Here is a 14,444-nt window from a genome sequence, read left to right on the forward strand (position 1 = left end):
CTCCTCTAGCTTGGAAAAATCGAGAAGCTTTTGTTTTATTTCATTTTATTGAGTAGTCAGACAGGCAAGTCAATCTTGCTTTCTTCAGGTAAAGTTTCACTATAACCTCTTTTGCCTTATGATTCAAGAAATCCCAGCTCCTAAAGCAGCAGGAGGGGGCAGCAGCAGAATCAGGCCCACAGCCAGACAAGGGGCTAGCCTCACCCCAACCTTGTACGTATCTGTTAGTTTTTCTCTCTCTGCCTCCCATCTACCCCCCATCCCCATCTCCCCTGTCTCTCTCACACATACACACACACACTCACGCGCACAAAGTATTGAGTCAGTCAGCTGGTTAGGTAACGTCCGAAGCATTCTGATTATCCTACCTTGTAAACTAAACTTATTTCTTCGAGATATTTTAGAAAAAAGGAGTCATCCCTTCCTTTGAATCTTCACCTATAACACATATAACGCCCTCACAGGAAGTAGCATCATACAGTGGAATAAGACCTTGATTCAAAGCCCAACTCTGTTGTGCAACAGTGGAATTGACTTTCCTCATCTGTAAAAAAGGAAATTTTCCTACTTCATAATGTGCTTGGAGAAATTAAGGAAATAATATATAATGTGCCTAGCATAAAGCTTCGTACACATTCAATATATATTGATGTCTGTTTGCACAAGAGGTCAAGAATCACTTGGGCTCTCCCTAGAAACCCAGGTTTCTTAACCTAAGGCCTTATTTCTGAGATGGGTTGCTTAACATCTGTGTTATTTATTTCTCAAAACTAAATAATGGTAGAAAGGGTGGAGGGAAAAGGCCCTACCTACCTCCCAGAGATATCGAAGGATCCAGAAAGAAACACAGTAGAGAACATCTTCCTTCCCCTGTGCTCATAAATATATACACACATCTCTCTCCTTCCTAGTGGTAGAGGGTTACGAAACTAGAGAAAGAGTTCCCTTGGTCCTTGAGAGAGAAAGAAAAGTGGTGCCACTTTTAAGATGGATTCTCAGGTCTCTCCCTAGATACTAAACACAAAGGTCATTAGATCAGAGCTCAGCAGAGGTAACAGGCAGCAATGTAGGGAAAGGGAAATTTTCTTTGAATCAATACAGTGTACGGTTAGGGAAGGGCATTTGTCACTTTGGTTCTTCTCCTTCAAGCCACTGAACAGCAAGAGCGGTAAGTGAGGACGTGAGAGAGAAGAGCCGTAGAACTAACAAACGCACACACTTGACAAGTGAGAAAGCTTTATTGAAGCACACATACATTTCAGGGGATGGAGAACAAAGGAGCACGTTACAAGCCAGGGTTCCAAATTATGTTTTCCATTACAGTATCAATCCATACCAAACAAAGGTTTTAAAAACACTCCTCCATTCAGCTCACCCATACAGCAGAAACCACAGTAGCTGCCCTCGATCTAGTGGCCCATATAGGAGAAATCAGCAGACTCTACCAAAAGGGATTTCTTCTCCAGTATAGACTCCTTTCACAAACAACTTTGTGTTGATACACTTGCAAGGATAAAAAGGTCAGTTTGGTACAGTGAGTTTCAGAAAATGAACCTCAGGTCACCAGACCCTTCTAGGAAACTTCTCAGCACATCACACCCACATTACATCTAGGTCAAGTTTAGGAAACAATAGAAAAAATAGAAAGTGAAATTACTTCAAGAAGGAAGCCAGAATAACTGACAGACTGTCTGAACACATTCTCTTAGAGCACTAACAGTGTCCAGTCTGGAGAAACACTGGGCCAGTTGTGGTTTGGTTTTTTTTTTTTTTTTTTACGATTTTATTTATTTATTTGAGATAGAGTGTAAGAGAGAGAGCACAAGCAGGGGGAGGGGCCAAGGCAGAGGGAGAGGGAGAAGCAGGCTCCTCGCTGAGTGGGAGCCCAATTCGGGGCTCGATCCCAGGACCCCGAGATCATGACCTGAGCTGAAGGCAGTGGCTTAACCAACTGAGCCACCCAGCCGCCCCAACACTGGGCCAGTTGAGACAGCACTTGGCTATTCTGGCTGGCATAATGGTATATACACCGTATTCTGTGTGGTACCACACCGTGGACACAAACGCTAAGAAAGATGTGGCATATGAGGGTGAAGATGTCTTTTATTGGAGAAATGAGGAGCTCACCAACAACAGCTGTTATCTGTATAAAATGCAAAAATCCAGCATGGGCTGGGAGACATTTCACTCTCAGCCGCTCTGGTCCTACGAGACCACCGAGAAGCCATTTGTGGCATGTCCATGACTCAGTCACTACCTAATTAAAGTGTTTTTCTACAGCAGCTCCATTATAAGCATCACTTAAAGGTCTCGGGAAGGTGTCTGGAGCTGGAAGGAACTTAGGAATTTTCCTAGCATTTAAAAGAAAACCATGAGACCCAAGCACTATGGAAACTGCTTAAGAACTAGAAGAGTTAAAAGCCAAGTTCCAGAAATTTATCAAGGTAAAAATGGAGTTAAAAACAGAAATTGGAAAGGAAGGGGGAGACCTACTCACCTCTCTCCCATCTTCTCCTGCCTTTAGTAACCCAACCCTGCTTCCCAGAGCCTTGGCCTCTCACCAGGCACACCTTGAACACAGAGCTGTATGAATGCCAAAGGTAGCCAGGGCTTCCTGGGGAAGGAGGAAAAGGATTGCAATACAGGAGATAAAAACTTGTTTTAAAAGATTTTTAAGTTAATTAAACATCATAAAGATACAAGCATGGACTCTGGAGATATACTAGATTATGCACAAATAAAAACACTTTGAACAGACCCTTATTCTTGAGCCTGCTTTAAAAAAGGGAGCAAGCCTGCATCACTCTAGCATAACATAATGAGAATTGTAGAAATATGTGTTTATATATGCACATACATAACACACACACACACATACACACACACACACACACACACACACACACACACACTACAAATCTTTGCTCTTGGTTTCTTCACTTCCTCCAACTTGCCCTGGACAGGGCTGGACCTGCAGAGAAGGAAGGACTTATAAGCCCAGCTTCTGCTTGGCCATTGAGGAACGCAGCTGCAGAGCCCCTTCTGCCCAAGAGCCTGGGTACTGTCGCATCTTCTGCCATAGGCTCACTTCTTCCCCAGTCGAGTCCATCCAGTCCACCACTTCCCCATTACTGATCCCTGAGGAGAAACACCAGAGGAGGCTGAACAGGGAACCCACTCTTCAGCCCACCGGGAAAGATGGGTTATACGGCAAGGGTAGCCATCCCACAAAGGACAGTGTGTTACGGAGATGGGTTGACGGGGACGGCCGTCTGGGGGCTGCTCCCTGTGGACTCTGCAAGGCTATTTCCATGCCTCCTGAGACTCGGTTAGGAGACTTCAGGTTGATGAAATGACATGCCAAACAGCACACAGTAGCTTCAGACCTCTCATTCTGAAGCCATGACAGAGCTCTTGTGTCTGACACCGCATGCCAGAGCTATTGCCTTTCTGTTATTGCCAACTTGACTGAAAATTTAAAAAAAAAAATGGGGGGGGGGGCGGGAAGCATCAGCTAAACACCTTTTTTCTCTAGCTGCAGACTCCAGGCCTGAAGTTCGGATTGTATGTGGCCTTATTCCTACTGTCTTGCACATATTTTTTTTTCAACAAACGTTTATGGAGTGCCTACTGTGTATCAGGCACTCTTCGAGGCATGGGAGTTACAGTGGTGAACAAAGGGGAAAAAAAGAAAAAGTCCTGCCTTACAGGCAACTTACGTTTGAATAGGGAAAACAACATTTACAAGTAAGTCAAGAATACTGCAGAGAGCGAGACAAATGTCATGAGGTAAATAAAGAGGGTGACCTGCTGTGCCTAGATCAGGGCCTCCTTTAAATGGAGTGGTCTGAGCGCCTCTCCAAGGAGACACCTGAGTCAAGCTCCGAAGTATGGGAAGGAGCCAGGCGGAGGTTAACAATAACTGCAAAGGTTATGAAGCTGGAATGAGCTTGGTATACTTGGAGAGCAGAAAGAGCCATTGTGCTTGGAGCACAGGGAGCAAGCAGGAGAGTGATCTAAGGCTGGATTATAAAGGAACAAAGGGGCAAAAATCTAAAGGGGCCTGTCAGAATGGTAAGAATTTTGGATTGTCTTCTACATACAGGAGTAAAGCCACTGAAGGGTTTTAAGCGGGAGAGTGATATGAACTGGCTACATTTGTAAAAACCTCACTCCAGACACTTTGGGTTAAGTGTTTTGTACGACTCATTCATATACAAGTAGTATTTAAGGCCACAGGTGTGCAGAGACTGCAGAGAGGAAAAAGAGGATTCAAGACTAAGCCTTGAAAAGCACCAATATTTAAAGTTAGGGTAGAGAATGAGGAAACTGCAAAGACAAGTGCAGAATCAGTCGAAGCTAAGGATTTCAAGAAAAAGGGAGTGATCAGCTATGCTAAATCACACAAAAATTCTAGTAAGATGAAAACAAAAGTTTATCATGAGCTGCTCAGTGGAGTGGTGAGACAGAAGCCAGATCACAGTGGATTGAGGACTTAAAGTGATGTGAGGAAGCAGAGACGAGTCCTTTTAAGAAATTAGAAGGGGGATGTAGTGTCAAGAAGAGGTTAACTTCTGTTTCTTAAGATTGGCAATACCAGAGCGTTTCTGTTGTCACCTCCAGTAGGGATGTTGAGAGAATGAAAGTGATCAGACAGGAGAGATAGGAGGTTCCAGAAGCGAGGTTAAGAAGGTTAGGCTGTGATCCAGAACACTTGGAAAGAGCTTGGCCTTTGCTAGAAAGGCCCCTCTTTCATTATAACAGGATGGAGGATGGAAATTATCCGTACCGATACAGGTAGGTTTTTAGACTTTTTATTTTTGGTGATAAGATGATGGCATTGGTGGCAGTCAGGGTCCCATTCGTGTGCACGCACAAACAGTGCAAGAGCTCAGCCCTCCCCTAAGGTCTGCACCTAGTAGGCGCTCAGTAAATAGTGACCGAACGTTAACTGAAAGAAAAGAAGACAACTCTTGCTATAGAGAAGCTCTGAAGTAAGGGATACGGGTATGTTAGGAGTGAAAAATACACAAGACGCCTTTAAAATAGTCAGGATGGGGGAGAGGCTCTCACCAGTACCAACACCCAGCCTGACCCCGCCCAGGAAGTCATTGCTGGCCAGAGGCTCCCGGTCCCACACAGTCAGTTCCAGGCACATGTGCTGTAGATCTTCCAGCCTCACACCACTGTAGACAAATGTATGGTTGTAGTGGGGATTCAGGGTCTTCTTCATCACAGGAGTCTTACGCTTACTGGCCTTGCTCCTCATGGGAAGGAGGTATCTGGCAGAGGGTGGGGAGTAATCAACAACCTACTCACAGCTGGCAAGTGCCTCTCTTAATTCCCCTTTCCCTACCACAGGCCTAACCCCGGAAGGTAAGTCGTCACTCAGATGCAAGCACACACACTCCCTCCTTCGAATATGCCGAAGCAGAGTTCCCACTACCCCCACTGGATCATTCACCTGATTCAATTCCTTTAACCAGGAGAGAAAATTAATACAGTGTCATCAGTTAACTGTTGTCTATACTCTACCAAACACGGGTTTTAAATATTTGGTTCCATTTCTAACAAGGTCCTCTTTCAAGAAAACCAATAATAGTAACTATAGGCCTAGCCGAACATATGATTGGCTGGAGAACTTAAGTCAGCGGGGTGATCTCTCATTTGGGCAAAGCTGGCATTGCTTAAAGATTGTGGGGAACAGAGTCCCGGGTTCCTACATCCTAACAATCAGGGGACACAGATTTTGACTCAGGATTCATTAAAAGCCTCAGTCTGTAACAAAGGAAAAGTCCAGCCTGTCTGTCTACCATCCTCCTCTTTGGAAATCCACACTACAGCACAGTCCCAACTGAGCTCGGATTAGGACAAAGGTAGTTGTGGAGATTTTGTGATTACCTATTTTCAGGAACAAAGTTGGTTGCGGGAGGTGGTGGCATATACAAGGGTAATATCCACAGAGAAAGGTTCATTTGGGTTCCTCTCTTAGTTTCCTTGTCCTGTAACTGGTTAGTTTGGTGCTGGCCCCGGGACTCACCCCTTGACAAAGCTGTCAGAAGTCCCTCCTGATTTGGCAGCCGTCAGGTTCTTGGCTTCTTTGATCCACACCTGGAGCTCTCCCCCTTCCCCACCTTTACCTGTAAGGGATGTCAGCCATAGCAAATGAGCCCCTACCCCCTTCAGATTCCACTTGATCTTTACCTACATAGCACCTTCCATCCCTGGTTCCTGAAGGCAGCAAGCTCCATGACAACTGGACCACATCTGACTTCCGCTCTCAGGACCAGTCAGTCACTGCCTGACTCAATTAATAAGAACAATAGCAATAAATGCTTTGCGAAAACTGGCTACGCACCTATTTCTACCTTAAGCATTTAATTGGCAAAGCAACCATATAAGATATCTACTATTATTCCTATTTTACAGATGGGAAAGTGGAGGCTTACAGAAGTAAAGTTGCCTGATATTTGTTGAATGATTTTTAAAAAGAACTCCCCTACTTGTGTTCTTGATCCCATGTCTACTTCACAGGACTCATCTGGCGTCATCAATTTCAACCCCCACCTCCCATTTTTTAAAATATTTTATTTATTTATTTGAGAGAGAGAGAGAGAGAGAGAGAACACAAGATGGGGGGAGAGGCAGAGGGAGAAGCAGACTCCCCACTCAGCAGGGAGCTGGATACAGGGCTTGATCCTAGGACCCTGGGACCATGACCTGAGCCGAAGGCAGATGCTTAACCCACTGAGCCATCCAGGTGCCCCTCCTTTTTTAAAAAGATTTTATTTATTTATTTGAGAGAGAGAGTGTGTGTGAGCGAGAGAGAGAGCAAAAGCCAAGGGGAAGAGGCAGAGGGAGAACCCACCTCCTATTTTTAATATCTCTTCCTCTACTAGTCCTATCCCTGCAGTCTAAGTATATGCTAATCTCACCACTTCTTTTAAAAACCCTTTAAAAAGGGGCGCCTGGGTGGCTCAGTCGGTTAAGCGTCTGCCTTCGGCTCATGTCATGATCCTGGGGTCCTGGGATTGAGCCCCACATTGGGCTCCCTGCTTATTGGGAAGTCTGCTTCTCCCTCTCCTTTTGCCCCTCCTCCTCACTTGTGCGCATGCGTGCTCTCTCTCTCAAATAAATAAAATCTTAAAAAAAAATCCTTTAAAAAGAAAACCTCCCTTTACCCTTACCTCTTTCTTTCACCATCAATTATCCTTAAAAAAAAAAAAAGAGTCCACACTCACTACTTCTACTTCTTTGCTTCATTCACTCGGCCTAGTTTCTGGTGAAATCTGGCTTTTGCTTCCACAAATCCACTGAAAAGACAACCTAACGCCGATGAGCCACATCTTCTTCATCCTCACCAGCCTGACATCCCAGTAGTATTTTAACATTATTGACAACCTCTGCTCTTTCCTTCTCCAAGCTCTTTCCTAATAATCCTCTGCCTCACTAGCTTTTTGTCCTCTCTTCATCCTTTAAAATGCTGCTCTTCCCTATGGTCCTATCCTTGCTTCTCTTCTCTAGTCATCCCATACACACAGGTATCTTTCTAAGAACTTTGGCTTCCCATTGCACCAATGGATCAAATTCAACTCGTTACCGTTAAGTGCAAAGCCCTTTTCAGTCAGGCACCCGCCTTATCACTTCCAGCTCCACTACCACACACACAAACCATAACTCCAGCGCCACTGAACTAAGGAGTTCACTGCCTCACACTTTCCATACAACCCCACATTTACCATGCCTTCTTAAAACCTTTGCTCATGCGACCTCTCCTGGAACTGTTCTTCACACCCCATTCTCTCCCTTTTCTGCCTGGTAAAATCTAAAGTCCAGTTTTGTCCTTACTTCCTCTTTGAAGTTCTCCCCAAATGTAACCAGAGAGATACATCACTCCTGCATCTGTGCTCTTTCAGCATATGACTGTTGTCCTTGCTACACTGAGCTTCTCAAAGAGGGCAAACATGTCTTACTCATCTACATATCCCTAGTCACTAGCACAATGCCCATTGTGTTCATTTACTCTTCCTCAACCTTTAACTTCCTGTCCCTCATATTTCACCACCCCTTGCAACCACCCTTTCTCACCCCCAAAGATTCTGTTCTAATCTGCCCTCTTAATAGTTTGCCATAGCTGGACCAAGACCACGTCAGTTTAATGGCCTAAAACAAAACAAAACAAAACAGAAAAAAAAACAACAAAAAACAAAAAACAAAACAAAACTGAGTGCCAACCCTAAGACAGTCCCTTCTGGTTGAAAATGATGCAGAAAAGGCTTACTTAGTAAAGGAATCTTCCCTAGAAGATGATCCAGGAGCATCTCAATCTGGTCTCTCCAACAGTGCTGGCCACCCGCTGCACTATCTCACAAACACCCTGTACAGAACGCTAAGGGCTAAATCCAGCCCCCCTCCCCAGAAGACTCACTCTTTTTCCGGTCACCTCCAACAGGGAGTTTGGAGGCTGGGATGTATTTCAATGAAACCACCAACTCGCCTTTGTGTGATGGCAAGCCAGTCGGGGACTCGGCACTGATCTGAAACACAGGGGAACCCGACAAGTCAAGTAGGTCTTCTCAGGAGTTGTTGGGACCTCTCACTGAGGAGACTCAAAAATTGACCCCAAGAACAGCTTCATGACATAAGAGAATCCTCCTTATGAATACAGTCCAGGGTGCCTCAGCCATGGCAGCCCCAGGTTTCTAAGGCAGGTCCTTCAGAAGGAGCTGCAGAAAAACCCAACAAAGTCTTCTGCAATGCCCACTATTTTGCTACTTGGGGGATACAGTTACTAGATTCCAAGTACCCCCAAAGGTCTTCCAGCAAAGTTGCCACACAGACTCACAGGCAACTGATGCATGATGAAGAATCTTGCTATCAACATTGTTAGTAAAAGCCAAAAAGTAGAAACAACCTAAATGTTGATCAATATAGGAAAGGTTAAGTGAACGATTTTAATGCCCACAGATGGCATCTGGATTACGGCATGCAATCATCAGAAAGAATGCAGGGAATCCACACGTGCTGACTCAGAAAGATACCCAAGACGTACTATTAAGTCAACAAAGCAAAATGCAGACAAGGTATCCCACTTATACTGACATATGTTCATGTTTGTACGTGTGAATATGTATGTATGTAAATAATGATTATTATCATTATCACTTGTATATTACTTACTATGTGCCAGGCACTGTTATAAGTACTTTAAGTATATCATTTTGTGTCATCCTCAAGATAATCCCTATAGGTACTATTAGCCCCATGTTACAGATTATGGAACAGGGAGGTTAAGTAACTTGCCCAAGGTCACACAGTTAGCAACTGACAGAGGCAGGATTCAAATTCATACAGACCGGTTCCAGAGTCCATGCTTTTAACCACTATACTACACTGCATAGGAAAACCCAGAAGGATACATACAAACTTAACACTTGTTTATTCTAGAGAAAGGAATGGATTGGGGAAAGGAAAGAGGGCTTTCACTTTTGCCTGTGTGTGTGTGTATATATATATATATATATATATATATATATAGCCTTTTTCAAGAGAATGGTATGTAGTGCTTGTATGATTTTCAAAGACAAAAAGTATTTTTTAAAGAGAGTTTTCAAAGATTTGAAGAAGGCTAGGTGAACTCTGTTGCAAGGATTTGAGCATGCCACGATTTCTAATTTTATATTTACATCACTTTTGATGAATGGCTGTCTCCACCATTGGAACCTAAATGCCAGGAGGACAGGAATCACCCTAGTTTTGCTCAGCCTAATAGGCCTGACACTTAGCCAAGTACCTGGCACATAGTAGGTGCTCCACAAATATTTACTGAATGAATATAGGAGTGAATGAATGAATGTCTGGAACGAGCAGCAAGTGGCCTATTGTCTTTGGCTGTTGGTACCAGAATTGCTTCACTCTATTGGTGCTCTTGGCATGGTTCTGTTCTTTACGCTTTGCTATCCAGTAGTGCAGACCAGACGTGCCCTGTCATCTGCCTGTATTCACTGGGGCTCCTCTCACCTAGGTCCTCAGCATGGAGTATACCAACACCAGGAAGGCATAATCGCCATTGGTTTAGAAAAATGTACCACATACCCAGATGCACAATTTAGTGTATGGGAGAGATACAAAAGAATAGGGAGGTGGATGCCAGGAAGAGAAAGTTGAATGGGAGCAAATAGATTGCTACGGGCAAAAAAGAAAAAAAAAAAGGATAGATCAGAGGCAATAAATGTAGAGTGTTTTAAGTTAAAATAGATATGTAATGCTGGAGTGGACTTTTTGTTGTTTATAAATGCCTACACAATTTATTCATTTCCAGATTGTGAACTTCAGTAGACTCTTAAAACTGGAGTTTAGCCTTCGCTAGAAATTGGTGTATTTTTTCAGTAGCATATTTTCATTCTAGCTCAAAATAACTGCGAAGAGCAAATGTCTCCATCTTAATGCAGCTTTTTTTTCTTTTGATGTAAGATGCTTTTATTGGCAGTAGTTCATAACGGTTTACGGTGACATTTCCAATATCATTTTATCAACCATAGGCCCCTGAAAGAATGACTCGTATGCCAAATGCTTAAGAAATTCTACATTTCTGGGATGCCTGGGTGGCTCAGTCAGTTAAGCGTCTGCCCTTGGCTCAGGTCATGATCCCAGTGTCCTGGAATTGAGCCTCATCGGACTCCCTGCTCAGTGGGGAGCCTGCTTCTCCCTCTCCCTCTGCCCCTCCCCCAGCTTGTGCTCGCATGCACAGGCTCATGCTCTCTCTCAAATAAAATCGTTTAAAAAAAAGAGAGATTCTACATTTCTAATAATATGCTATAGATTGGTGATAATTGCTTTCCTGTTATTATTAGTATTTAAAGGGGCAGATTTAACGTTAATATTTTTTATGGAAGGAAGTAGCTATCAAAATATTACATGACTGACTCAACAATTCCATCACCAGCAATTTCTCCTACGTTACATTCACATAAGAAGGCCAAGATATATTACAGCATAGCTTTAACAGCAAAAAAAAAGCCAACAATTTATAATATAGGCATATGAAAGAATACTATACAGCAATGAAAATGAGATAGATATGTAAGTGACGGCAGAGAAAGATGTCCATGATAAATAATGAATTGTTAAATGAAAAAAAAGTCAAGATACATGTACACGATGAAGTACATACAAGCCTATTTGTATAAAAGGGAAAAAATATAAATCCCTACATGCATATTCATGCTGCTTAATATAAAATCTCTATAAAGATATCCAAGTAGTTGATAACAGTGGTTATTTCTAGGGAATGGAATGTGCTTTTCTTTTTATATGCTTTTATGTCATTGCAATTTCGAACCATGTGCACACGAATCCTCTTATTCTTCATTTTTTAAATAAGTGATATATGTAGACATAGTAAAGAGTTCAAAGGTTCTAAAAGGGCATACAGAGAAAACAAAATTGCTCTCTCACCTCAGTCTCTTCCCAGAGGCAGCCACTGCTACTAGTTTTCTGTCTATCTTTCCAAAGATAGTCTATGCACCACGTACTATTTTTAGCATTGAAAATGTTAGTGTATACGTCAGAAACTAATGATATGTTGGCTAATTGAAAATAATAATAATTTAAAAAGAAAATGCTAGTGTAAAAAAAAGTCACAAAGGAACCTTGCCATTGAACAGTTCAGATCATCAACAAATCCTAACTCTGTTTTAGCAATTTCATCTTATCCGGAATGACAGTAACATACTGAATGTCCGTTAGGTACCAGGCATTGCTTGGCACTTTGTGGACAAGCCTGTGAAAGAGGAGTATCACGATGATCCCCATTTTGTAGATGAATAAACTGAGACTCACAGAAGTTAAGTGATTTACCTAAGTTATTTTATAACAGGGGTGACCTACCTAGCTGGCAAATAACAGAACCAGGATTCAAATCCAGGCCTACACTCAGATCCTAGGCACTATTTTGGATCCTGCTACACTCTCGCCTGAGATGCCATCTCCAGAGTAAAATTTTCCCTGGCTTGTGTGACAAAGAGTACAATTAGAACTCCGTGAACTGTTTTAACTTCCCACTTCTTTAGTGAAAAGATTAGCTTGGAAAAGGAGTGATTAGGAGACACCCAAAAGATTAGCTGGGAGAAGAGGTGCAAGTTAGGATGTTAGGATACGCCCGGACTCTGGAAGGTTATGAGGCAAAGCTTGGCACACATATGAAAAGCTTTTCAAAGGAAAACCATGGCTTCATCCTTTGCTTGCCCTACAAAGAGATCGCACACTCAACATGCAAGTGCATCTGGATAAGTTACTGTCCGACTCAGAAACCCCAGCAGGGGGCGCTAGAACTCCACAGAAGATTACATTCAAAGTCGCTACCAACATGTACCAGCAGAGGTCCCTGCAGACGGTGCTACCTCAGGTCCCAACTGCGCAAGGAGTTGTTAAAGCAGACTACCTTTCCATGTAAAGGGACACAATGATCCCGTTTCTTATCAAGCTTCCAGGAATCCATCTGGACCTCTGCCTCTCCAAGGAAAGTGTTTCTGCCAAAACGACCATGATGCCAAACCGAGAACTGCAAAGTCCTCTGGGCCAGAAGAGATTCTGGGATCTCATACTGCGAAAGAAAAGGAGAAGCCCAAGATGATTAGTTCGTGGTAATTCCTCAGAAAACATTATTCCAATATCTAAGCAACCATAACAAAAGTCCATAATCCTGATTATCAAATTACTTTGGTCTCTAAGCACTTTGAGTTTCCTTAATCAAAGCCTTCACTTACCCCATTTCACAAAAATCTACCACATTCTAAGGTAGGACCTGGAAAATTAATTTTTCCTAGACTGGGTGAAAGAACAATGGAATATTCAAAACAGACTGCCACAGAAACTTCTGATCCCCAATGACTTTTTAAAAGGAGATTTGTAGGGGCAGCTGGGTGGCTCGGTCGGTTAAGCATCTGCCTTCAGCTCAGGTCATGATCTCAGGGTCTTGGAATCGAGCCCGATGTCGGGCTCCCTGCTTAGAAGGGAGTCTGCTTCTCTCTCTGCCTTCCCCTTGCTCATTCACTAGTGCTATCTCTTTCTCTATCTCGAATAAATAAATAAAATCTTTTAAAAAATAAAATTGAATGAGATTTGTGGTCACATGACTCTCCAATTTCACAACAATCCAAGAAAGCCAGATTACCTTTGTTCTCTTCTCTGGGAGGTTAGTATGTGAACAGATGGCCATGGCATATCTTCAGACACAGACATGGCCACTGAAAACCGTGTCACCCTGCCCTAGTAGCAGAGGAATAGCTATAGCTTAGCACACAAGACAGGACGTGTTCTGCTCTTGGGATCTAGATACATACTCTGAGTATCTCATCATACAGTGGATTGATGGTGTCCCGCTTGATGCTGGTTTTTCTTTTTCCTTGGCGGGACTTGTCAGGCAGAAGATAAGTCTTCACGTATCTAGAAATCGAGGAGAGTACGGAGTCATTTGTTGTTGTTGTTGTTTTTCTCAAGCCCATTCTTCACTTCTCTGCTCTCCATATACAGACGCCATAATGAAATGAAAATGTCACATCAAAGCCCTCTTAGACATGTCCTTCTAGCATTTTCCCAATCCTAGTCCCTTTCCCGTAGCTCCCCAACCGCTCTCGAATACACCTCCCTGTCTGCCCAGGAAGGGATAACCTCGGTTCAAGAGTGCCCACATAGATGCCAGGCTGTGAGCTCTTATCTCAGAGCATCGGCCAGGTTCCAGAAGCACTCACGGGTTAGAGCGCTTCTTAGCTTCATCAGCATAGGCCAGCTGGTGGCACTCCTTCACGTGGATGACCAGAGTCTGTGTTTGCTGCTCATACTTCAGGGAAAAGGCAATCTTGCCAGTCACAAAGACGTTGCCAAAATCGCCAGCTTCACTATAGACGCTCATCATGCTGCCGATTGTGCTCTGAAGATAAAGCAGCCACAAACATCCGGTGAGGGCCTGACCCCCCTCCCACGCGGCTCACAGCTTCCCTCGTAATAAAGCCCCAGTCACTGAACAGAACAAAATCTTCAGAAACCCTTGCCATAAGCCAGCACTGCCAACGGTCTTGTACTCAGAGGCTGAGACAGCTGGTAGCACACTCAAAACTGCTGAGGTTAATAATCAGTTCGTTGCTCACCTACGCTCTTAGCTTCTCTTCTTCCCTTTTTTTTTACATTTTTCTTTTTTTAGTTTTCACCTGCCCCAGAATGCAGACAAGGAGTACAGGTAAGATGAAACTATGTTTCTGGTATATGCTATATATGCTAAAATGTTGGCTAGCAGGGGTCAGTTACTAATGAAAACAAAGTGCCTTAAGTATCTATGGATTTCTTTTTTTTATTTAAATTGTAGCGAACACACAGTGCAATATTGGTTTCTGGAGTAGCAGGCAGTGATTCCTCACATACAACACCCAGTGCTCATCACAAGTGCC

The 14,444-nt window shown here is 43.3% G+C and overlaps 1 protein-coding gene across 13 annotated transcripts in view; it reads right to left on the reverse strand.

Annotated features, from left to right (window-relative positions):
- Positions 1-1,219: 1,219 nt before the first annotated feature.
- SYTL4 (synaptotagmin like 4) overlaps positions 1,220-14,444 on the reverse strand; it is a 69,903-nt gene continuing 56,678 nt past the window's right edge. For 12 of the 13 annotated variants that reach the window (XM_034653544.1, XM_011237577.3, XM_019810224.2 and 9 more), the window contains 7 exons: positions 13,752-13,930; positions 13,344-13,446; positions 12,443-12,604; positions 8,429-8,537; positions 6,041-6,140; positions 5,074-5,282; positions 1,220-3,138 (listed from right to left, as the gene is read on the reverse strand). In XM_034653544.1, the coding sequence (XP_034509435.1) occupies positions 2,990-3,138; positions 5,074-5,282; positions 6,041-6,140; positions 8,429-8,537; positions 12,443-12,604; positions 13,344-13,446; positions 13,752-13,930 (1,011 nt within the window). In that variant the 3' untranslated portion in view covers positions 1,220-2,989. The remainder of the gene's footprint in view (positions 3,139-5,073; positions 5,283-6,040; positions 6,141-8,428; positions 8,538-12,442; positions 12,605-13,343; positions 13,447-13,751; positions 13,931-14,444) is intronic. The other variant, XM_034653547.1, reaches the window with a different exon arrangement.

Source organism: Ailuropoda melanoleuca, unplaced genomic scaffold (genome assembly GCF_002007445.2).
Source record: "Ailuropoda melanoleuca isolate Jingjing unplaced genomic scaffold, ASM200744v2 unplaced-scaffold9814, whole genome shotgun sequence".
Lineage (NCBI taxonomy): Eukaryota > Metazoa > Chordata > Mammalia > Carnivora > Ursidae > Ailuropoda > Ailuropoda melanoleuca.